We start from the raw sequence: 25,904 nt of genomic DNA on the forward strand, positions 1-25,904 counted from the left end.
CTGACGTGTTGTTTGATGACGGTGTCCTGTGTGACTGGCTGGTGCAGAGTCAGAACTATTGATGTGTTATTTGATGACGGTGTTGTATGTGGCTGGCTGGCTGCGGAGTCAGAACCATTGACGTGTTGTTTGATGACGGTGTCCTGTGTGGCTGGCTGGATGTGGAGTCAGAACCATTGACGTGTTGTTTGATGACGGGGTCCCTGTGTGGCTGGCTGGATGTGGAGTCAGAACCATTGACATGTTGTTTGATGACGGGGTCCTGTGTGGCTGGCTGGATGTGGAGTCAGAACCATTGACATGTTATGTGGTGACGGGGTCCTGTGTGGCTGGCTGGATGCAGCGTCAGAACTATTGACGTGTTGTTTTATGACGGGGTCCTGTGTGGCTGGCTGGATGTGTAGTCTGAACCATTGACGTGTTGTTTCATGACGGTGTCCTGTGTGGCTGGCTAGATACGCCCTAGGGCTTTGGCGTTTAATTCATACAATGGAGTGGAAAAGTCCTTGGCCCAACAAGCGGTGTTCATATCAAGGAGAGGACCCTTTTGCCAGTTCTACTGTTACAATGTGTTGTGCGTGTGGGTGTTTTAAGCACTAGCCAGCATGTTCTGTTTGCTCTGTTTGATAAGATGGAGCATGTGGTTGTGTGTCAGCGTGTACCTGCACACATGAGGTTGAAGTTCTACTTGCTCTGCAAGGAAGGTTTGCGTGAGTAAGGGGCCTGCTGTTGGGACGTCAAAGTCTGCCAACCATATGTCTTTGGTGCTATGTTGTGTGACGAGGGCTGTCTAATGGGTTTTGTTGACTTGGACCTGAATATTTATCATAATTTACTTTCCAACCACCAATGCCCTGGTGGTTGGTAGGTGATACAGGATCTTGGTAGCCACAATGTGAACCTTGGGAAAACTTGATGACCTCAGAGGCCTTGCTAAGCCACATAATGCCAGAGCAGTGCAAACCATGCCTTCATGAGATTTGTTTTTGCAGCATGCAGGGTGCGGGAGTTCAATAAGTGTGGTGGGGCTGTGTGATTAGTAAAGGACGCTGAGTCCATGATGGCATCTTGGGAAGACAAGGGTGTGTAGGAGAACATGACCAACCATTTTTGCACCCTGCATCCTGGAAAAGTGCTGTATTTTGATTGAACTGACCTTATTTGTGGAGTCTGTTAGGCAACACATGTGCCACCCAGGGACAGAATCCTTCATACTTTGCATACAGTGACAGGGGAATTATGGTAAGGAGCATTATTTGGCAGAAGGTAGAATGGTGAGTGTATTGTATGAACGGACGGATTCCTGGGGGCTAGCATACCATGACGGCAGCCTGCCACAATACATGCCATGCCATGAGAGTTGCACACTACCATCCCCAATGCACTTGTCGTACATGCCCCTACAGGCGCACACTTCCTTCCGGGTTGCTCTTTAACCCATATACACACCGCATGCTGAGGTGGTGTGGTCCTGTTTAGACATGGCCACATTGATGCATGCTCCCTAGCATGCTGCACCTGTCCTGGGTATGCAGAGATACATGCTCCTTTCAGTGTTTCACTTGTTTTAGATGCCTATTTCCTGTCTTACCACACCTGCCCTACATATACACAAGCAGGGCTCTCTTAACAGCATTATAGGCCCCCGGCCAAAGCAGTGTCCTGGGCCCTGCTACACAACCACTCACAGGAATAAAAATGTTTAACGGAAAATGTGTGTTAAATTCTGGTCTTCATGGGACCCCCTATGCTCGTGGGCCACCCGGGCAACTGCCCGGCGTGCTAATACGTAAAGACGGCACTGTACACACATGAATATTGCTTGCCATGCATAACACACAGAGGTGCATGTTGTACTGCAGCTGTGCTGTGATACTTAAGAGGCTCGGAAGTCGGCAGTAATGCTGTGGTTATAGCCAGGAGCACCCATGAACTCGCTCATCCCCTGTCGTTCTCTCTTACAGAAAGAACGGGACTTTGAAGACGGCATGACCGCCTCAGAGGTGAGTACATTACTAACACCTCCTTGCTCTTCCATTGCATGGCTGAAGGTAGGGAGTTATCACACTAAGCTCTCACCAACCAACTAACTTTGTGTGGGTATCACTGAATAAGGAACTAAACATTTCAGTGGACTCTTGTACCTTGTTTTGTGGAGGGTTCCTGGCCTTTGAACAGTGCATGTGACTGATGTGGACATTATGGTAGTGCTGTTCCTATTTCTCTGAAGTTTGAGTAAGTAACGCCATTTTTGTTGATCACGCCACAGACCAAACCGCCTGTTTGGCATTGACCGCAGGATTTGACCAGGTACAGAATCTCTGACTCAGGCTACCAGGTGGCATTTAATAATTTTCCTGATATGGAGTGGTCTTAAATTAGAGTTTGGTGGGCAGGGAACATATGGCTGCAGCACCCCATACCGAGATCACCAGTTCCGTACTACCAAATAGGCAAAGTAGGCACTGGCCAATGGGTCCTATTCCTTTAAGGGGCCTTGCAACAACAGATCAAAATAATATTGATTTGATCTTGAAAGAAAATTACAATCAAGCTTTCTTAAATTGTTTCCACAAGAAAGAAAAAAACGAATCAACTCAAAGAAACGAAAACTTTACATTAAAAGACTCTACAGAGAAAATACTGTATTAATGTAGTGTGCCCATTAACATCTTAGGGCCGGACTACAATGCGGTTAGGAAGGCATTTGCTCCTTCTGAATCAGATCGGGAACTTGTCTTCCCGACCAAGGGCCCGATTACGATGGGGTAAGGAACATAGGCTCCCATTGAAGTCAATGGGAGTCCAATCAAATTATATCTGGAAGCATCCGGATGCGTCGTACTCAGTTGGTCGGACTCTCCCGATCAGTGTGGGTCGGAAACCATTTCCAACCGATTTGGTCAGGAAGATTTCCTAATTGCTTCGTAATTGGGCCCTAAAAGTATATAAACCAGAGACATCAGACTCGTATAACAGTTTGTCTCTTATAAGCTCATCTTCTGGTAGCTGTCAGTTCGTGAAAAAATCTAGTGCAAACTACGTTTGTGTTAATTATTAAAATTTCTGGTTGGTAAAATTAAAAAGGTATTAGGAGAGCATTTGTGAGGGGGCCCCTGAAATTTCGACTGCCTAGGGGCATCCACAGGGTTTAATCCGGCCCTGGAGATCACCTTGCTTCCACAGTTGTCCATCCTCAACACTTGAGTGCAAGTTATTTCTTAATTGAGATTTGTCCTCAACCTACCAGAGATGAAGAAGTGGGCTGCAGGTGAGTGGCTTCGGGTGGTATGCAAGATGTCACGTCGAAAAGGCTGGCTGCTGGGATGTCATAGGGAATCCTTGTTGTGCCGCACATGGTGAGAGCAAGGCAAGATGGGAGTGGCATCATTTTCTACGACCAAAGATGCAGTTAATGGGTGCATTTTCTACTTCCTGTTTTGTGATGTGAGATTGCTGCATTATAACTTGGTTGCTTGGTCCTTTGGGAGACTGAGCAGGCTAATTTAAAGGTGCATGCCTTCTAGCCAGTTTATAATGGATTTACGAAGCATGCTAATCAGTAGTGGCTCTTTAGTTTTAGAAATGGTGCGGCGAGAGCAAATGCGCCGTCTTCCACCCATCCACTCACAAGCTCAAAAACACACATTCACATGCATCAGTCCACAAGCACAACACCTCACACTACATCCATTCACAAGTGTGCACACTTACTCCCCTCTACCCATCCACACGCACACTAACATCCATCCATTCACAAGTGCACACTCGTACTCACACCCACCATTCACAAGCACAAACATGCACATATTTGCACACACTCATTCACTCATGCACAAATACACATACATTCATATACACCTACACACACCCAAACATTCACAAATCCCTTACCAGGCTTCAGCAGTGATGCCAGGACCAGTGGGTGGTGGGAAAGAGAAGCAGGAAGGCACCGGAAGGCGCTTGATGCTTCAGTGAGGGGAGGCAAAAACACAAGACCGTTCCCGCCCCTCTCATTGGCTAACCTTGTCAGTCAGCGAATGAAAGGAGGTGCTTCCGTAACTCGTCACAGAGTTCAGGGGAGTCAGTGAGACTTGTTGTCCCCGCCCTACTCTGTGGCAAGGGTCATTGATAGACAGTCATCCCTAGGCACTTCAGGGCTTAAACCTGAAACTCAGAGAGCGAACTATTGGGGAGGCTCTTGCTCATAAGTGAGAGGACCTCAGAGGGCGTTGCTGGGTTGATAAGATCACTGCCCTCGGGGCTGTCATACCTTCAGCCTGGCCAATCTTGGCACAGGCTGACGGGTACCTGCACATGTAAAACCCCTGGCTAGCTAATCCTGACATTGTGAGTGCTTGTCAGGCTGACCTCTGCTTAGCCTGATACACCCTTCTCATACTTTGGAAAATGGAGGAGGGCAGAGCTCCACTGCCCAGAATGGCGGGCCGCCACTGATGCTAATTTTATGGTTTAGATCATGGAGACTGGTGAGGTGGCTAACGGGAGGTGTGTTATCAGTTTATGAATGGTACAGTACCTGGAACAGGTCATTAAACCATTAACAATGGCAGTATTGGCCACTCGTAACTGAAAGCGGCTTTGCAGTCATTGCTGACTTAATGCAGCCAACAATGTGTCTTACATACTCAGTCACTCATCCTTGCACTCATGCATTCAATGTATCTAACACCTTTCTCACTCATGCATTCACTCACTGTGTGGCTCAATGGTTAGAGCGGCAGACCCTGATGCAGAGGTCTAGCCCGGGACCAGGGTTCAATTCCCCGCCTCGGCGGGTCTTGGGCTCAATTTCCTCGGACCTGATAATTCTCGCCTCGGTGCCTATTCCAATCATAGAGTCCCACTCTGCAACTCTGGGCAATAGCTTGCTTAATCTCCACAACGGCCCCCACAACGCTAAGTATGCCTGGCCTCCACCATGGGGGTGCCCAGGAGTGGACGCCTCACAGGGAAAGCCAGGATGGGTTCCACAGTGGTATTCGTACAAGCTCCTTGAGACCCTTGCGGGTGAGTAGTGCGCTATACAAGTATCAATTTACAATTTATATTTACTCACTCACCCATGCATAATAAAACACACACAAACTCAACAAGCATATGCAAGATAAATTGCAAGAACACATGCAGAAAAAAACGATCCCTAAATGTGGTAAGCATATGGTAAACTGTGGTGGACCTGGTTTCGTGCTCTGGGGCTGGACGAGGAACTATTTCTGCGCAATTCTCTTACCCCGCGGCTGGCACACTTCGATGTTGGTTAGAAGGAGTTGTGTGCGAAATTCATGTAATTTGCTTTCGCATAATTGCTCCATTTCAGCAAAATGGAGCGTAATTATGCAAAATGCACATCTGTCATTTTGAGCTACATGTTAGCATGAAATGCGTCCCTACATCAATTTTCTGGCACAAAGACAAATTTTCCCAGTTAATGCTAAAAAAAAGTGCAAAAGCACTGCAAACAATAGCCGCTCACATTCCGTTGTTCCCATGCGTTTGTTGTAAATGTTTATTGCAAATGATACTTTTAAGATACATTGTTAATGCATGTTGCTTGATTATGCGAAGTGACATAAAGGCATGATCTCACTTAACAAGCATACTTTGAAATTCCCGAAATTATGCAAATTACACCAGCATAATTTACATTTACCGCAGGTCCAGTCATAAACTGCAGCTGCAATGCTAAGCTCTCTGGAGGAGCCTTGTACTGCCTGCCCCTTGCCTCGCCCCTTGCCTCGCCCCGCCCCTTGCCCCGCCCCGACCCTTGCCTGCCCACGTCAGAGGGCAGAGTGAAAGATTCTTGCCTCTGCTGCAGACTTGAGTGTCCACTGCTCTGTTTTCTGGGTCTCTATTTTCTGCAATGTTTACCGAGAGCACATAACTCATTTAGCCTCCAGGGTGGATATCGATTTTCCATCAGGGGAATAATTCCTCAACCCTGACTCCCCCCTTTGCCTGCAAGTGAGAAAAGATTTCGCTGACTGAAGCTGGCGCTCTCCATCGCCATCAAATCAAGCAAAGAGCAACCTCTGTTCCAGCATTATTAGACCTCCGATGACCCCCACACAACCAGTGCCAAGTGAGGGTAAACAAGTAATGGCAAGCGCAAAGGATGGAAGGTGACAGGAGGGGAAGGGGGAATCGGAGGAGAGGGTGGGAGATGAGACACAGCAAACGCAAGGAGATGATGGACGGAGCGCTGAAACTTTTCACTCACCCCCAGTCACAGATCTGGGTTGAATCCATCATCGTTCTTTAGCTCACTCAGCCACCCCACTTCAGACCCAGCTATATGCAAATGTCTTGACCCTGTGCCTCATGGGAACAGTCCAGCCCGAACTGCCAAGCCATGTGTTCCCTGGACCGAAAACAAACATCCTAGGACACACCATGTAAATGAGTAGAAAAAAGATGGGGGGAGTAAACAGTAAAAAGGGAACTAGGGAGGAGAGACTGGTAGAGCCTGAGATGGGGCAGGAAAGGTTAGGAGAAATAGAGAGACAAAGAAACAGGAAAGAGGGGAGCATGGAAAAGACTGGTGGGGGATGTGGGCAAGTGTAGGTGATAGAGAGATGGGACTGACAAGAAGAGGAAGAAACAAACACAGGTGGACTTGGAGATATTCTTTGAAATACTGAGGAACTACCTAGAGGAGTGTAAGAGACAGAGGAGGCTACAATGGGTGGATGAGGCCCATCCCACGGATGTCATTTCCGCCTCTGCCCCCCCCTCGAGAATGTCCCACACGGTGAACAAGTGCATCTTGTGTTATCCACCAGGGGCGCCTTCTCCATTTGAGCAATGGAGCATCGGCCCACAAGCCCCAGAGCTGAAAAAAAAACGCAAATAAAGTTTATTTATTACTGTTTTATTTTTCAGCAAAGCATCCGAAAGACAGTCACTCACGCCCTGGTCACCAGCAGACTCGACTACGGCAACGCACTCTAAGCCGGAATAAACAAAAACCTCATCCACAAGCTACAGAACATCCAGAACGCCGCCGCAAGACTGGTCCTCAACCTGCCAAAACACTGCCACATCTCCCAGCACCTGCGCACACTCCACTGGCTCCCAGTCGAGGCGAGAATCACCTTTAAGATGCTCACCCACGCACACAAGGCCCTCCACGGCACCGGACCAGCATACCTGAACAGCCGACTCAAATTCCACGCACCTCAAAGGACCCTACGATCAGCCCAGCTTTCCTACGCCGTGGTCCCCCGCACCAGAAAGACCAGATCGGGAGGCCACTCCTTCTCCTTCCTCGCGGCCAAAGCATGGAACGGCCTTCCGCTCCACCTCAGACAGACAACATCGCTCCCCATCTTCGCAAGAAACCTCAAAACCTGGCTCTTCGACAGACCCCCTCCTTGATGGAATGGAACCTGCACCCCCTCCACCCCCCACCCCTAGCGCCTTGAGACCCTTACGGGTGAGTAGTCGCACTTTAACAAACTCCTGATTGATTGATTGATCCTGAACTAAGTGGCCGGACGCTGAGTGGCAGCAGCATGGAGCTGTGTGCTTTAAAATGTGCATGTCTGTTTCGCCGGCCGTCTTGAGCCGGCTAGCCAGATATGTGCATTTTATGGTTCGCTAACCCACCTGTCTTAGACAGCTTGGTTAGAGAAAGTGCAGGCCTCCTGTGCTCTTCGGGAGTAGTGGGAGAGCCTGCTCTAGCCAATCCTGGTGCTGCTCTCATGCTGTGTGAGCAGCGCCAGGATTAGTGCAGATTGGTTAGTGCAGTTTCCTGCATCTGGAGCATCCTGGAAGACACCCAAGGGAGAAGGATACAGCGCTGCGGAGATAAGTGCATTCATTTTATTTTCATTGTTTGTGTCCAACCACCCTTGGTGCAAGCCAGCCACCACTTTGGTCCACACCATCCGTCCTGAGCCCACTCTGGGTGTTTGCACCCGGTGCTGATGCTACCTGCGGCTACTGCATTTTCCTGAGCTCACAGTGATAATGTGACTTCTGATAATGTGAGACAGAAAGTCAGACCCTATTGTGTTGTTACCTGCTATAATAACAAGATCTAATAATATTAGTGGAGAGAGCTAACAGTATTATTTAAGTATCATTCAGTGTTTCACAAAATATGGGATATCACAACAATGTATTACTAGCGTCACAAATTACTAATACTAAAAAAAAACAAATTTCAGAAAAAAAGGAGTAATTTTATTCAGCTCCTCCCATTGGGTTACAATCTAATACACATCAAATTACTCATAATTTAAAATATGTCATTTTATCAGTTGACCAATGACATAAGGTACAATAAAATGTAAGTAAAATAATCTAATAAACTAAACTAATAACTTTAGGGGTATCTTCCTACCTTTTGACCACTTCTGATAATGTGACATTACATTAATGGGACTTCAAGGTAAACTTCCTGAAGTTTAATTTTATCAAATGTTGGAATAGTCACAGTACCAACTATGAAAGAAGGCTATGTCACCTTAACCCATGGTTTATTATAATACAGTAAAAAATCCCACCTTTGAACCAATCTTGTTTAACCAGTTTATTCTCCTGCACTGCAGAAATGATCCATGGATTGGCTAACCCTTTCCAAAGTTCAGGTACAAAATGAATATAAGTGTGATTGTCAATATATGTGCCTTGCTCTGCCAGTTGCGGACACAGAAGTTGCGCATACACATTGGAAGGAGAAAGAGGCAATCAGGAACCCGTGTTAGTCATTCAACCATTGCGACCGAAATAGCCTTAGAGCGGCAACAGTTTTTCTGTCATCAAGAAAGGACACAGTTGACTTCGCACACTCTTCAGCTGTTGAAAATGGACAGTGTGGTTCAGCTGCAGAGAGGCCTAGCAGCATTAGAAAGAATGCCTCACCCTGATGGTGCATCCAACAAAGTGATGGAAGGGATGGAGAGGATGTGGCCTAACGGCTAGAGCAGTCGACCTTGAAGCTGGGGAACTGGGTTCAAGTCTCGGCAAGGACACTCACCATCCTGTGATTCTGGGCAAATTACTTCATCTCCCATCTGTAATGCAACTGGTGCTCATGTGAAGTGCTCTGATACCTTCGGGTCGAGTTTGCGCTATATAAAACTCCAAAAACAAAAAAGAATCCTCAAATTAATGTCAGCCATTGATGATCGCTCTTGCCACACTCCAGACCAATTTTTGTGCCCATTTTGCTGTTCTAGACAGAGGCACGTCATGTGCAGATAAAGTCTTGGACCTTCCTCCAATAAGAACAGTCAATTCTGAACTGCCAGGTCACTAGGGATGTGTGACATTTCTTCAATTTGCTTTCGCTCAGTTATGTGACATTTTCTGAAAATCATGCATAATTACTTAAAATGCAAATCTGGTATAAGCACTATTTTTTAACATGAAATGTGTACGCACATCTGTTTTGGGCACAAAAATGCATTTCACAGTTAAAAAAAATAGCATAAAAACAAGAGGGGCGTGAACAACGGCTGCTCGCGTTCTGGCAGTGCGCGTCGTTCCCTTGCTCCGGCACTATAATTTTACTGTGAACTTGGTGTAATTACACAACACGGTGTAAAGGCATAGTTTGGGGAATCATTGAAATTCTACATGTACAAGTGAAACACTTGTGACTCTTTTGGGCTGGAAGAGGGTAGGTAGGTATGCGCTCCCAACCAGATAAGGGTGGTATTGAGCAGGTCAAGGGCCTTGCTGAATCGCTACGTCCCCGGTCCTGGAATGCTTCTCCTCATGTCCTCAGACTTTTTGTTGTGCAGATGCTTTTGCGTCAGTTGTGGGCAGCTGGGCAGGTTGACCCTTTACAACGCTCTGCTGCCATTTGACTAAATTCATGCTATAGAAATACCATATATCTAGGTACATTGGCTGTTATGCATCTCCTTCCCTAGCGACATAACGTGTGTTTGTAAAGTGCACGTTCACCCGTAGGCCTCTTGGTGCTGAATAACAGATGTTTTGGTTACCCAACTCAATGGTACTCATTTTATCGACCTCAGATGGATGAAAGGCTGAGTGGACCTGCCGAGATTTGAACCTATACAAAAGGGGGTGGTGATGGACGGAGCATCTGAATCAATCAAACACTCACACCCAGTCAAAAGATCTGGGTTTAATCCATCACTGTTCTTTAGCCCTCTCTGCCACCCCAGTTCAGACATGGGTATATGCAAATCAGTCTGACCCTGTGCCTCATGGGAACAGTCCAGCCCGAACTGCCAAGCCATGTCTTCCCTGGACGGGAAACAAGCTTCCGAGGACCGATTTCTGGCATTACAGCCGTCTTCAGCCCGGCTTGCTTGAATCCAGTGGCAAAGTGAGCAAGGGACTCACGTCTGAGCATACCCTGCCACACTTATGGCGGCCAAAAGCGGTACAAAAGGGGGTGGAGATTTGAACCTAGACACTTCGACCAGATATCTAGATGCTATCTGTTCCAGCCACAAAACGGCAGCCCTATCTTGGTGCTCGCAGCGACAGTTCACTCCTCCTGCAGCTTTGTCTACCCGGGGCTCACCTCATGCGCTGTGGGTAACCAGTCACTGCTCGCGACTGCCGGTAGGGGTTGCCCCCGACACGGGCTACACTCCCCTCCCTCGCTTCCCAAACATCAGGGCTGCTGCACACGCGGGGCCGACCCGCTCATCGTCAATGTAAGGACCGGGCCCTAGGCCCCCATGCAGTTAAAATGACCACGCAGACACAGTAGTATACTTTCTGGGACCGGCCCAGGGCAAGTGTGCTTGCACCCTTTTATTAGCAGGGTCACATGACCTGTGAAACCTGTGATAGACAGGTGTGGGGTGAGTGTGGAAAACAGCCCTCAAGGAGTGGCTGGTGGATCACATTACTTAAAACACTAGACCGTGACCAGCCGGTAACTACACACAGGACCTGCGGAATGTAATCACACCCTCACAGCGCAGGGCATGCAGTCCTGTAATAACACCCTCACAGCGCAGGGCATGCAGTCCTGTAATAACACCCTCACAGCGCAGGGCATGCAGTCCTGTAATAACACCCTCACAGCGCAGGGCATGCAGTCCTGTAATAACACCCTCACAGCGCAGGGCATGCAGTCCTGTAATCACACCCTCACAGCGCAGGGCATGCAGTCATGTAATAACCCCCTCACAGCGCAGGGCATGCAGTCCTGTAATAACACCCTCACAGCGCAGGGATTGCAGTCCTGTAATCACACCCTCACAGCGCAGAGCATGCAGTCCTGTAATCACACCCTCACAGCGCTGGGCATGCAGTCCTGTAATCACACCCTCACAGCGCAGGGCATGCAGTCCTGTAATAACACCCTCACAGCGCACGGCATGCAGTCCTGTAATAACACCCTCACAGTGCAGGGCATGCAGTCCTGTAATAACACCCTCACAGCGCAGGGCATGCAGTCCTGTAATAACACCCTCACAGCGCAGGGCATGCAGTCCTGTAATAACACCCTCACAGCGCAGGGCATGCAGTCCTGTAATAACACCCTCACAGCGCAGGGCATGCAGTCCTGTAATCACACCCTCACAGCGCAGGGCATGCAGTCCTGTAATAACACCCTCACAGCGCAGGGATTGCAGTCCTGTAATAACACCCTCACAGCGCAGGGCATGCAGTCCTGTAATCACACCCTCACAGCGCAGGGCATGCAGTCATGTAATAACCCCCTAACAGCGCAGGGCATGCAGTCCTGTAATAACACCCTCACAGCGCAGGGCTTGCAGCCCTGTAATAACACCCTCACAGCGCAGGGCATGCAGTCCTGTAATCACACCCTCACAGCGCAGGGCATGCAGTCATGTAATAACCCCCTCACAGCGCAGGGCATGCAGTCCTGTAATAACACCCTCACAGCGCAGGGCATGCAGTCCTGTAATCACACCCTCACAGCGCAGGGCATGCAGTCATGTAATAACCCCCTCACAGCGCAAGGCATGCAGTCCTGTAATAACACCCTCACAGCGCAGGGATTGCAGTCCTGTAATAACTCCCTCACAGCGCAGGGCTTGCAGACCTGTAATAACACCCTCACAGCGCAGGGCTTGCAGTCCTGTAATAACACCCTCACAGCGCAGGGCTTGCAGTCCTGTAATAACCCCCTCACAGCGCAGGGCTTGCAGACCTGTAATAACACCCTCACAGCGCAGGGCTTGCAGTCCTGTAATAACACCCTCACAGCGCAGGGCTTGCAGTCCTGTAATAACACCCTCACAGCGCAGGGATTGCAGTCCTGTAATCACACCCTCACAGCGCAGAGCATGCAGTCCTGTAATCACACCCTCACAGCGCTGGGCATGCAGTCCTGTAATCACACCCTCACAGCGCAGGGCATGCAGTCCTGTAATAACACCCTCACAGCGCAGGGCATGCAGTCCTGTAATAACACCCTCACAGCGCAGGGATTGCAGTCCTGTAATCACACCCTCACAGCGCAGAGCATGCAGTCCTGTAATCACACCCTCACAGCGCTGGGCATGCAGTCCTGTAATCACACCCTCACAGCCCAGGGCATGCAGTCCTGTAATAACACCCTCACAGCGCAGGGCATGCAGTCCTGTAATAACACCCTCACAGTGCAGGGCATGCAGTCCTGTAATAACACCCTCACAGCGCAGGGCATGCAGTCCTGTAATAACACCCTCACAGCGCAGGGCATGCAGTCCTGTAATAACACCCTCACAGCGCAGGGCATGCAGTCCTGTAATAACACCCTCACAGCGCAGGGCATGCAGTCCTGTAAACACACCCTCACAGCGCAGGGCATGCAGTCCTGTAATAACACCCTCACAGCGCAGGGATTGCAGTCCTGTAATAACACCCTCACAGCGCAGGGCATGCAGTCCTGTAATCACACCCTCACAGTGCAGGGCATGCAGTCATGTAATAACCCCCTCACAGCGCAGGGCATGCAGTCCTGTAATAACACCCTCACAGCGCAGGGCTTGCAGTCCTGTAATAACACCCTCACAGCGCAGGGCTTGCAGCCCTGTAATAACACCCTCACAGCGCAGGGCATGCAGTCCTGTAATCACACCCTCACAGCGCAGGGCATGCAGTCATGTAATAACCCCCTCACAGCGCAGGGCATGCAGTCCTGTAATAACACCCTCACAGCGCAGGGCATGCAGTCCTGTAATCACACCCTCACAGCGCAGGGCATGCAGTCATGTAATAACCCCCTCACAGCGCAGGGCATGCAGTCCTGTAATAACACCCTCACAGCGCAGGGATTGCAGTCCTGTAATAACTCCCTCACAGCGCAGGGCTTGCAGACCTGTTATAACACCCTCACAGCGCAGGGCATGCAGTCCTGTAATAACACCCTCACAGCGCAGGGCATGCAGTCCTGTAATAACACCCTCAAAGCGCAGGGCTTGCAGTCCTGTAATAACTCCCTCACAGCGCAGGGCATGCAGTCCTGTAATAACACCCTCACAGCGCAGGGCATGCAGTCCTGTAATAACACCCTCACAGCGCAGGGCTTGCAGTCCTGTAATAACTCCCTCACAGCGCAGGGCTTGCAGACCTGTAATAACACCCTCACAGCGCAGGGCTTGCAGTCCTGTAAAAACACCCTCACAGCGCAGGGCTTGCAGTCCTGTAATAACACCCTCACAGCGCAGGGCCTGCAGCCCTGTAATAACACCCTCACAGCGCAGGGCCTGCAGCCCTGTAATAACACCCTCACAGCTCAGGGCCTGCAAGCCTGTAATAACACCCTCACAGCGCAGGGCCTGCAGCCCTGTAATAACACCCTCAGAGCGCAGGACCTGCAGCCCTGTAATAACACTCTCACAGCGCAGGGCCTTCAGCCCTGTAATTATACCCTTCACAACACAGGGCCTGAAATCTGTAGTAACACCCGTCACAGCGCAAGACATGCAGAATGTAATAATACAACTCGCAGCGCAGGATCTGCAGACCTATAATACAACTCACAGCGCAGGACCGGCAGCTCTGTAGTAACACCCCTCACAGCACAGGACCTGCAGACCTGTAATAATGCCACTCACAGCACAGGACCTACGGCCCTATAATAAGGGAACTCACAGCACAGGACCTACGGCCCTGTAATAAGGGAACTCGCAGCACAGGACTTGCGGCCATGTAATAATACACCTCACTGCACTGGATCTGTAGTGCTGTAATACGACTCACAGCCCATGCCCCGCAGTCATTCAATAACATTCCCTCATATAAGAGGTCCTCATTCCTGTAATAACACCTTTACTCCTTGCAGCATAGTGGTTGCACTTCTACGAAACCTACGACCAGTGTCGCTCCTCCTCACAGCGCAGGGCATGCAGTCCTGTAATAACACCCTCACAGCGCAGGGCATGCAGTCCTGTAATAACACCCTCACAGCGCAGGGCATGCAGTCCTGTAATAACACCCTCACAGCGCAGGGCATGCAGTCCTGTAATCACACCCTCACAGCGCAGGGCATGCAGTCATGTAATAACCCCCTCACAGCGCAGGGCATGCAGTCCTGTAATAACACCCTCACAGCGCAGGGATTGCAGTCCTGTAATCACACCCTCACAGCGCAGAGCATGCAGTCCTGTAATCACACCCTCACAGCGCTGGGCATGCAGTCCTGTAATCACACCCTCACAGCGCAGGGCATGCAGTCCTGTAATAACACCCTCACAGCGCACGGCATGCAGTCCTGTAATAACACCCTCACAGTGCAGGGCATGCAGTCCTGTAATAACACCCTCACAGCGCAGGGCATGCAGTCCTGTAATAACACCCTCACAGCGCAGGGCATGCAGTCCTGTAATAACACCCTCACAGCGCAGGGCATGCAGTCCTGTAATCACACCCTCACAGCGCAGGGCATGCAGTCCTGTAATAACACCCTCACAGCGCAGGGATTGCAGTCCTGTAATAACACCCTCACAGCGCAGGGCATGCAGTCCTGTAATCACACCCTCACAGCGCAGGGCATGCAGTCATGTAATAACCCCCTCACAGCGCAGGGCATGCAGTCCTGTAATAACACCCTCACAGCGCAGGGCTTGCAGCCCTGTAATAACACCCTCACAGCGCAGGGCATGCAGTCCTGTAATCACACCCTCACAGCGCAGGGCATGCAGTCATGTAATAACCCCCTCACAGCGCAGGGCATGCAGTCCTGTAATAACACCCTCACAGCGCAGGGCATGCAGTCCTGTAATCACACCCTCACAGCGCAGGGCATGCAGTCATGTAATAACCCCCTCACAGCGCAGGGCATGCAGTCCTGTAATAACACCCTCACAGCGCAGGGATTGCAGTCCTGTAATAACTCCCTCACAGCGCAGGGCTTGCAGACCTGTAATAACACCCTCACAGCGCAGGGCTTGCAGTCCTGTAATAACACCCTCACAGCGCAGGGCTTGCAGTCCTGTAATAACTCCCTCACAGCGCAGGGCTTGCAGACCTGTAATAACACCCTCACAGCGCAGAGGGCTTGCAAGCCTGTAATAACACCCTCACAGCGCAGGGCTTGCAGTCCTGTAATAACACCCTCACAGCGCAGGGCTTGCAGTCCTGTAATAACTCCCTCACAGCGCAGGGCATGCAGTCCTGTAATAACACCCTCACAGCGCAGGGCATGCAGTCCTGTAATAACACCCTCACAGCGCAGGGCTTGCAGTCCTGTAATAACTCCCTCACAGCGCAGGGCTTGCAGTCCTGTAATAACTCCCTCACAGCGCAGGGCTTGCAGACCTGTAATAACACCCTCACAGCGCAGGGCTTGCAGTCCTGTAATAACACCCTCACAGCGCAGGGCTTGCAGTCCTGTAATAACACCCTCACAGCGCAGGGATTGCAGTCCTGTAATCACACCCTCACAGCGCAGAGCATGCAGTCCTGTAATCACACCCTCACAGCGCTGGGCATGCAGTCCTGTAATCACACCCTCACAGCGCAGGGCATGCAGTCCTGTAATAACACCCTCACAGCGCAGGGCATGCAGTCCTGTAATAACACCCTCACAGCGCAGGGATTGCAGTCCTGTAATCACACCCTCACAGCGCAGAGCATGCAGTCCTGTAATCACACCCTCACAGCGCTGGGCATGCAGTCCTGTAATCACACCCTCACAGCGCAGGGCATGCAGTCCTGTAATAACACCCTCACAGCGCAGGGCATGCAGTCCTGTAATAACACCCTCACAGTGCAGGGCATGCAGTCCTGTAATAACACCCTCACAGCGCAGGGCATGCAGTCCTGTAATAACACCCTCACAGCGCAGGGCATGCAGTCCTGTAATCACACCCTCACAGCGCAGGGATTGCAGTCCTGTAATAACACCCTCACAGCGCAGGGCATGCAGTCCTGTAATCACACCCTCACAGCGCAGGGCATGCAGTCATGTAATAACCCCCTCACAGCGCAGGGCATGCAGTCCTGTAATAACACCCTCACAGCGCAGGGCTTGCAGCCCTGTAATAACACCCTCACAGCGCAGGGCATGCAGTCCTGTAATCACACCCTCACAGCGCAGGGCATGCAGTCATGTAATAACCCCCTCACAGCGCAGGGCATGCAGTCCTGTAATAACACCCTCACAGCGCAGGGCATGCAGTCCTGTAATCACACCCTCACAGCGCAGGGCATGCAGTCATGTAATAACCCCCTCACAGCGCAGGGCATGCAGTCCTGTAATAACACCCTCACAGCGCAGGGATTGCAGTCCTGTAATAACTCCCTCACAGCGCAGGGCTTGCAGTCCTGTAATAACACCCTCACAGCGCAGGGCTTGCAGTCCTGTAATAACTCCCTCACAGCGCAGGGCATGCAGTCCTGTAATAACACCCTCACAGCGCAGGGCATGCAGTCCTGTAATAACACCCTCACAGCGCAGGGCTTGCAGTCCTGTAATAACTCCCTCACAGCGCAGGGCTTGCAGACCTGTAATAACACCCTCACAGCGCAGGGCTTGCAGTCCTGTAATAACACCCTCACAGCGCAGGGCTTGCAGTCCTGTAATAACACCCTCACAGCGCAGGGCCTGCAGCCCTGTAATAACACCCTCACAGCGCAGGGCCTGCAGCCCTGTAATAACACCCTCACAGCTCAGGGCCTGCAGCCCTGTAATAACACCCTCACAGCGCAGGGCCTGCAGCCCTGTAATAACACCCTCAGAGCGCAGGACCTGCAGCCCTGTAATAACACTCTCACAGCGCAGGGCCTTCAGCCCTGTAATTATACCCTTCACAACACAGGGCCTGAAATCTGTAGTAACACCCGTCACAGCGCAAGACATGCAGAATGTAATAATACAACTCGCAGCGCAGGATCTGCAGACCTATAATACAACTCACAGCGCAGGACCGGCAGCTCTGTAGTAACACCCCTCACAGCACAGGACCTGCAGACCTGTAATAATGCCACTCACAGCACAGGACCTACGGCCCTATAATAAGGGAACTCACAGCACAGGACCTACGGCCCTGTAATAAGGGAACTCGCAGCACAGGACTTGCGGCCATGTAATAATACACCTCACTGCACTGGATCTGTAGTGCTGTAATACGACTCACAGCCCATGCCCCGCAGTCATTCAATAACATTCCCTCATATAAGAGGTCCTCATTCCTGTAATAACACCTTTACTCCTTGCAGCATAGTGGTTGCACTTCTACGAAACCTACGACCAGTGTCGCTCCTCCGCTAAGGCGCAGGAGCGTCGCCCCGCTGCTCACGGAGCAGTGTAAACGAGTAAATGAAGTTATTATCATTTTATTTTCGTATCGACAGGCTAGGGTGGGCGCGGCTTGGCTCCCCTGATGTCGGGGGGAGGAGTGGTCGTGCACTCTGTAAAGTGCGCATGAATGTTTGACCGGCCCTCTCGGTCCGGCCAGTTATGCACACTTTGCATGTTCTCCACCAAAGCTGCATTACAGCCTGCATGGAGAACACTCCCAGGCCCCTATTCCCTGTCTGAGCGCCGAAACACAGTGCTCAGACCAATCACAATGCTGCATTGCAGCGTTGTGATTGGTATGCATCCAGGCTCCCCTGTGCCAATCACAAACCTGCATTGCAGCGGGGAGCCGGAAGAGACTCACTCGATGTGGGTGAAAGGAATGAGAGACACGGCAAGATCAGGTGAGTGTTTTTTTTTTTATTCAAATCCTGACTACCCCCGCCTCGCCACCCTTATACCTTACCAGCCGCCACTCCCTGTGACAATACATGGGATGCATTTTTAGAATGAAGGCTCCCAGTTTTCTGTTTTTACTGATTTTCACAGATAAAAACAGACCGAAAACAATGTGTTTTCCTGTCGATGTTTATTTTTTAAAGTGGAAAAATACAGGAAATTGTGCTTTTTGGGAGCGACTTTCTGTGCTGTTCTTGGTAAATTCTAGGCCAACAGTTAGACATAATAGAGATTAAAAAAAATCAGGATTACATTTCCTTAAATAAGGACATATGTTAACAAATATTTGTATATAATGCTAATATTTACCTGTGGGTGCAGTGTTTTGTTATATTTGGCTGCTTAATTGGCTAAAACATGATAGACATCAAAGAACGAGTGTGTGTTTATCCGTTAAATAAACGTGGAAATGTACCATTTATTCTCAAAACTCAAAAATAAATATGGAAAAATACCAATAAGACGGGCAAAAAATAAATGTGGACAAATACAGAGAAAAATGTTAAAAATAAAAAATAAAGAACCATAAAACGGGGAGCCCAATTTACACCCTTCACAAAACAGGCCCGCAGTTTTAGAACACCTCTGGCAGTGTAGAGACTGCAGTTGTATAACACCGTTGACAGTGCGGGTAATAACAAGGCCCCCGAGAGCACATCGCCTACAGTTTCATGATTCCGTGACATAAAGGGAAGTTTCATTGTACCCCTGACAGGCAATAGAGAGCGTGCAGCTATATCTCAACGCCACTGCCAGCGCGAGGCCTGCAGGCCTTCACTCCCTCTCACAGAGACGGCATATGAACAGCAGACTCCTCTCGCTTCCGACGCCGCGCCTTCAGGCCCTGCACAGCTGCACGGGGCCGGATGTCGCAGATCACACGGTGTCTAGCAGATTGCTGTGCGCTGACGCCGAAGCTACGGTTTCTCTGTCCCCGAGGGTGATCTGAGAGTTGTCTGCAGTGGTCCCCGAGCCCGGGCCGGGGAGGGGGCTCATCCGAGTGCAGAGCCCCCCCCCCCACGCTGCCCTCCAGATGCATTTTAAGAGGCCGAGCCAGGAATAGATGCCGCCGGTCGGAGGGCTGTCAGCGCCGCGCTGTGCTAATGACAACCCCCAGCCTGGGTGACGCAAGGCACGCTGGGAGTCGTGGCCGCAGGTGGGGCGCGTGACGTGCGGACCCGGGCCTCATCGAGGGGTGCCCGGAGGCCTGTCCCAGTCAGGGGGTGATGAGGAGCCATGCGGGGCAGGAAGGACTCTGGCAGGTCTTTCCATGGCTCTGCCCCAGATGTGGGGCAGGCTGACGTTGGAAAGGGCAGGGCGCAGCCTCCGATGAGAGCTATAATCTTCAACACAAAGAAGGGGGGTGGGGGAAGGCAGGCTGTTCTTTGAGGAGACTTCAGACAAATACTGTATTTTTTTATTTTTTATTTTGTTGTCAAATAATTCACTGTGAGAACTGCCTGTGGTTTCAAGCGTGCAGGTCAATTCACCAACATGCCAGAGGTACATGGCAGCGGTAGCGGAAGTGACATCATACGCCCTTTGACCTTCACTTTCCGTCACACACACATGCATATTTATACACACACATTCACACTTCTACACACACTCTCACATAAACACAGTCACAGAACATCCATTTAAAGCATTATTTTTTTGTACATACCTCAGCTGCCCGAGATAGTCATAATACAGCTAATTGAACTCCATTTTTACTAAACTATTAGTATATAAAAAAATTATATACACAAACACATATATAAAATCCACTATTAGTGTTATGATATAATTCACAGAATACAAAGAGAGTGCAGTCCCAACTAACGTCCATAAGCACAAGCTGCCCCTGTGTTCTTGGCACTGATTTTGCCACCTCCAAGGACAGGGGTCTCGAAGGCTGAGCCAGGGGTAGCAAGGGGCAAGCCAAGGGTCGCAACTGCTGCAACCCCTAAATGACATCCATGGTTTCAAGCCCTCCGAGGTAGGAGGGACCAGCAGAGTTGACTTTATAAGGGACAGGCTACAGCCAGATCTGAGGATTGAGTGTGACATGTTTCAACCCAACCAGACTGGGGCGAGAGAGTCTGACGCAGGATGGACAGGCTGTCTTAGACAGGTGAGGTGGCAGCCACAGTCGTGGAATTTCTAGAACACTTCTCAGCAGGGGCGAGCTGGGCTTATCTTCGAAAGGACAGGCTACTTGCGTAGTCAAGGGAGGCATAGGGCGTGTTTTACACTAGAGGACAGGAAACTTATTTACCTTAGAAAGGACACACTGCCGCCGCAGGCGAGGAAGGCGAGGTCCGGGCTTTAAGAGGATAGGGGCCCTACTCTGCTAGCCTTCGAAAGGACAGGCTCTGGTCGAAGGCGCAAATGGCGTAGGCCAGGCTTTAAGAGCATATGAGCCCTGCTTTGCTAGCCTTAGAAAGGACAGGCTCTGGTCACAGACGAGGAAGGCGTAGGCCAAACTTTTAGAGCGTATGAGCCCTGCTCTGCTAGCCTTAGAAAGGACAGGCTCTGGTCACAGACGAGGAAGGCGTAGGCCAAACTTTTAGAGCGTATGAGCCCTGCTCTGCTAGCCTTAGAAAGGACAGGCTCCGGTCACAGACGAGGAAGGCGTAGGCCAGACTTTAACCCTTTAACCGCAGCGGAAATTCCGCCACAGTGCGGGCGAAATAAAAGGTAGGCGTTGTTCGGACGCCCCCCGGCTGTCCTCCGCACACGCCCACCGTGATGTCGGACGGCAGGGGGCAGTCTGACGCATCCAAGGGTTAAGAAGATATGAGCCCTGCTCCGCTGGCCATAGAAAGGACAGGCTCTTGCCACAGGCGAGGAAGGCATGGGCCAGGCTTTAACCCTGGTGCTCCCTAACCCAGAATTATAGATATAGGGAAGCCTCTTCAGTGATCTTAGGGATGCATTCCTGGGCTTAGACTTGTGTTCAAAATACCAGCATCAAATAATGCAGAGAATGCCGCCTTCACTTACTATCAAAACGTGCCCTTTATAACAACTTTATGAAAAACGTTGCCTTGGTTGCAACTATGATGACCTAATTTAATTTAATAATCATTACACTGTCGCTGACAGGAAGGCTGGCTTGACGGGCGGCCTGCAGGTCAAACTGGGCTCAGCAGCGAGCGCTTATGACATCACTTCCTGTGACATTACTTTGCACTCTTATGCTAATTAGCCACCTCACTTATTTGTTAGGGACTTGTGCCCGGTTTGACATTGAGATGAATGAATGCCCGAGGCAGTGTCAGGAATGCTGCGTGATGACAGGTGTCACTCTCACCTCACTCCCCAGCCTTCTAGCCTCCATTTCCCATTATTTTCTGACAATGTGGAAAAGCAGGTGCAGTTTAAATGTTCTCTTAGTCAATCCACAGTCCAACTCCCTTGTCACGGAGGTGGGGTAAAGAATGGTTTCTGAACTTGTTTGACCTTGTTTTCCAGATGGAGAAAATAACCGAAAAATTACAAAATGCCTTAAGCCACTCTAAGTGCCTGGGTAAGATGTAAAGTGTTCGGCAGAAACCGTGACGAGCTTTGGGCTCTTCACTGGTTGTTGTTTGTATTTTAACAAATTAAACACTGTAAGGGCATTTAAATGTAACCCTGGGCGTAGGACTACGCGACGCTTGCGGAGCGTGCGTAGTTTGCGCTACTACGTGCTACGCGAATTGCACATAGAACTGTTCAAAATCACGAGCAGGCATTTTTTGCTTGTTCGCTGTCCTCGACGTCAAGTTGGCGACTGCGACGAGCAAAATCACCATCCCGTTCCTCGTTCGCGATCAGTAACATAAAGTTGCCAATCGTGAGCATGGAAAATATACCTCCCAGCGAGATTCTCAACGCGGGGAGGTAAGGTTTCCCATTGCGAGTGGTAGTCTATGCTTGCGACCGCTCGCGATGAGAAACTACCAGTCCACAATGAGAAAGCTGCCGCTCGAGTACAAATCTACTCGAGCAGCAGAAAATGACTGCTGGCACTGCGCAAGATGCAGTTCGCAATGATTGCACAGTGCGGACAAGCATCCAGCACTGTACAATCCGTGCGAACAGCATTTTCCCTACTTCATTACGCACGCGTAGCTTGCATAGTGCGAAGTGCACTTTGCGTAGCGCTACTACGCGAACTACGCCCATGGTTAATTAAAGGGCAACCTGGAGCTTAGTTTTTCAGGATAGTAGTCCTAGAGGTGGGTTATCGGGTCACACCCTGCATCATGCTCCTCAAAGCAAGCAGCCTATAGGCAGGGCCACTGGAATGACGTAATTTTGTTTGTGTGGTATTTTCCACATAATTATGGATTTGCCACATATACCAGCCAATGTATAATCTGCAAGTTTCAGCTCAAAAAATTGGTTGTAGCTCACACAGATCAAAAGTTACTAAAAACGCTCAGTAGACGGCCCCGCGCAAAGGTTGACTAGCCACCTTTCTCTTGCTTATTTCTGAATTTGATTGCCAAAGTAGTACTAACGAGGTGAAACCTTTGCCCAGAAAGTGTTTACATGTGTACAAATGCCAAAAGAATGAGGTAATACTAACATAAAATGTGCCACATTACCATGCATAAACAGGCATTTTGTTGCTTCAAAATTTAGTAAACGCTTCTGCATAATTTGGGCTCTACCTTGCCGCATAATTCCAGCGGCCCTGCTTATAGGTTTTAGATATGGATTGTGATGAGGAAGGGAATCTTTTGGAGATGCTAGTTCAGTGGTAGCTCAGACCGGTAGACAGCTCAGTAAGTATGGGCGGAAAATCCGTTCCGCTCGCGGATTTTGCGGATTTTCGGTAAATTCGCAATCCGCGAGATTCGCGAATTTCCCGCAAAATCCGCGAGCAGCGGATTTTATGGCTTGCTCGCACTGTTCGCGTGAGTTCGCGGCTTCCCAGTTTAACTTCGCGCCCCGCGAATAAGCGCTAAATTGCAGAAATACGATCTTAGCAAAACTGAAACTACTTACCAGGTTCAAAAGTTCAAGCTCATCATTAGTAGCCATTTCCTGTAGTGCTTCCTGAGGGGCCCCTCCAGAGTTCAGTTGCCTACTTGCAACTATTATGTGACCCTGCTCTGACCCTCAGAATAGTTACACATATGCCACAAAGGTCCTGAATTACAGCTAAGGGAGACAAGCAGGAGCCAGGCTGGAAGTTCAAATCCAGTGACACATTAATCAGCCCCTAATTCATTATTGTCAGTTGGGGCAGGGCAGGTGTTGTAACTAATTTTGCAACAATGAAAGCACTTAGCAAGTGCAAAAGATCACTAATCAGGAAGCACTAAGGAAGCAGGTGCCAGCTAAAAAAATATTCTGTGACACATTAATCAGCCCCAAATTAATTCAGGTCACTTGAGGCAGGGAAGGTGTGCTTTGCTTTGCCACAATAATGTACAGTGGACAACCAGAGGGTACTGTGATGAAACAGAGGGTGGCATGGGTGAGCCAGAGGGTGGCATGTGGTGACAGAGGGTGGCAGTGATGAAGAAGAGTGTCCCAAACAGGCTGGACACGTAGAAACAACAAGTTCGCAAAACTTGCGACCCGACAGGTAAGTTCGCGTTTGCGAAATTGTACAAAAACCCTCGCGACCTGGCAGAAACCAGCGCGAACACAAAAAAAAAAAATTCGCGACAATTCGCGGATTTTGCGGATTGCGAGTTCGCAAATCCGCAAAATTCGCGAACGCGAGATTCGCAAAATTCGCCCATGCTTACAGCTCAGGAGTTAATGTTGAAGAGTTCCCTCTGCAAACGTGTGAGCTCCAAAGGTGCCTTTCTCCTGCACTTCCTTGTAGCTGGTTCAAAGCATCATGAGACGCCATCTTGAAAGTGTATTTATTAGCATACAGGGACTGCCCATGCAGATAGCAGTGGACGTGGAGAGCAGGGAGAGGCAGGAAGTGACGCACCTGCCCTCCATCTCAACCTAAGAGGTTGCCATCCCCTGTCTAAAAATATTGAGACGCACCACCAGTCGTGTCCATCCGCCAATCGCAGGCTGCGCTGATTACTGGGCTCCTGCATAGATATCCGTTCCAAGACAACTACCAGGCGCGTGCTTTCTGCTGTCATCACCTGGGGGCGGGAGAAGAATGCACCACGCTGTCAGTCATTCATTTGATCGAATGTGATTGGTGGGTGGGTGTGCCTGAGGGTCATACAGGCACACTGGGATGTTGTGGAGAGATATGGGAGTGAGTCTCGAGATCCTAAATATTTCATAGCGCTCACTCTTTACCCCTTCCATAGAGAGCGCGTGAGTGTATGCGCATTGGACAGTTTCTCATCATTATAAGCAGAAAGACAATTTAGCAAAATATGTCGTTTTGGATTGGTGTAAATCACTTTCTTGTTTTTGGAGATATTAGCGAGTAAACATTATTTACTGCAATTTACAGAGAGGTAGGAAATGCTCTCTTTCTTAAAAAGGTTGCTCTTGTTGTTTGGTAATAACTGCGAAGTCCATATTCTATTTTCACTCCTATCCAAGAAACATGTGATGATCACAGCCATGTATCATCCACATACCTTTTATTGTTTGGTGTGAAATAGTGCTATGGATTTACTATGATTTTGGTGTCTAGTTTTTTCCAGTCTAATGATAGCATTACTAAAATTATAGTCAATAAAACTCCCAAAAATACACAAAAAAACTTTGGTTGCAATCAATTAAAATATTTCTTTGAAAAAAAGAAAGAAATCCCAGGATATGTTATTAAAAAAGGATCTAGCTTTTAAAATCATTTTTAAATGAGTCTTTCTTTCATGTCTAGCATGACTGAAACAAAGAGTACACGCCTAAAGAGGAAAGGAGAAAAAAAATCTGACAACCAATGGCAAGAAAAAGATAAGAAACATTGAAAAGGTGCCTAGGTGGGGTAAAAGAATGAGGTTGTGGTAAGGTTTGTTGCCTTCCCTCTCTGTAAAACTATCAACGACCACATAGTGCTTCAGTGACTCGCCAGTGACAGCAAATTCCTGCTTGTACCCAGGATGACCAGACTTTTCAGCTGAAATCTAATGGCCGAGTAATTCTATGAAGTAGATATTACTATTATCCTAGATTTGACCCTACCTTGAACATAAGTGAGATAAAGCAAGAGAAGCCACCCCCATAGAGTCCAATAATTGTGACCTGGAATTCACTGTAACAAGACTGAGTACAATTTCTACTGGGAGTCCAGCTGTTGTGTCCGATTCTGTTAAAGCCCAATTACCTGTTTCTGGGGTATGGAAACTTAACCCAAGGCTTATACTGATGAATATTACTGATTTTTGCTGAGATTTAATATCTTGAAATAAATAGCCACCCAAAACCGTGGAGATTTGATTTTGGCACAGGCTGATGGAAACCTACTCTGGCACATTTTAGAAAAATATTTCTCCCATCTAGAGTATATAGTATTGATTAAGGATAGATTAAGAAGAAATCTAGTGAGGGCCTGGGCTCCCCCCCTACTTTCTGACTGGGATCTGACCCTGACTGGTGCCTGCAGACAGGAAAGAAAATCTATAACGCAGAGGTTGCCCGAAGAAATAGGATAAGATCTGGGGGGCATGGCAAGCATATAGGGGGTTCTGAAGTTGTTAGGGAAGGTGGGTGCAGGGTTTTGGTCTTGTCCAAGGGCTGTACAAGGGTTTTCATAGTTTTGATTACTCTGCTGCTGTAGGAGTTAGATCTCTGTTGTTTGTAATGTTGGTACTATGTT

General features: G+C 49.3%; 1 protein-coding gene across 3 annotated transcripts in view; it reads left to right on the forward strand.

Annotated features, from left to right (window-relative positions):
• The window catches only part of CLCN2 (chloride voltage-gated channel 2), a 532,043-nt gene that overhangs the window by 485,338 nt on the left and 20,801 nt on the right, over nucleotides 1-25,904 (forward strand). For all 3 annotated transcript variants that reach the window (XM_086944441.1, XM_086944443.1, XM_086944442.1), the window contains one exon: nucleotides 1,965-2,003. In XM_086944441.1, the coding sequence (XP_086800567.1) occupies nucleotides 1,965-2,003 (39 nt within the window). The remainder of the gene's footprint in view (nucleotides 1-1,964; nucleotides 2,004-25,904) is intronic.

Source organism: Lissotriton vulgaris, chromosome 11 (genome assembly GCF_964263255.1).
Source record: "Lissotriton vulgaris chromosome 11, aLisVul1.2, whole genome shotgun sequence".
In the NCBI taxonomy this organism is placed as follows: domain Eukaryota; kingdom Metazoa; phylum Chordata; class Amphibia; order Caudata; family Salamandridae; genus Lissotriton; species Lissotriton vulgaris.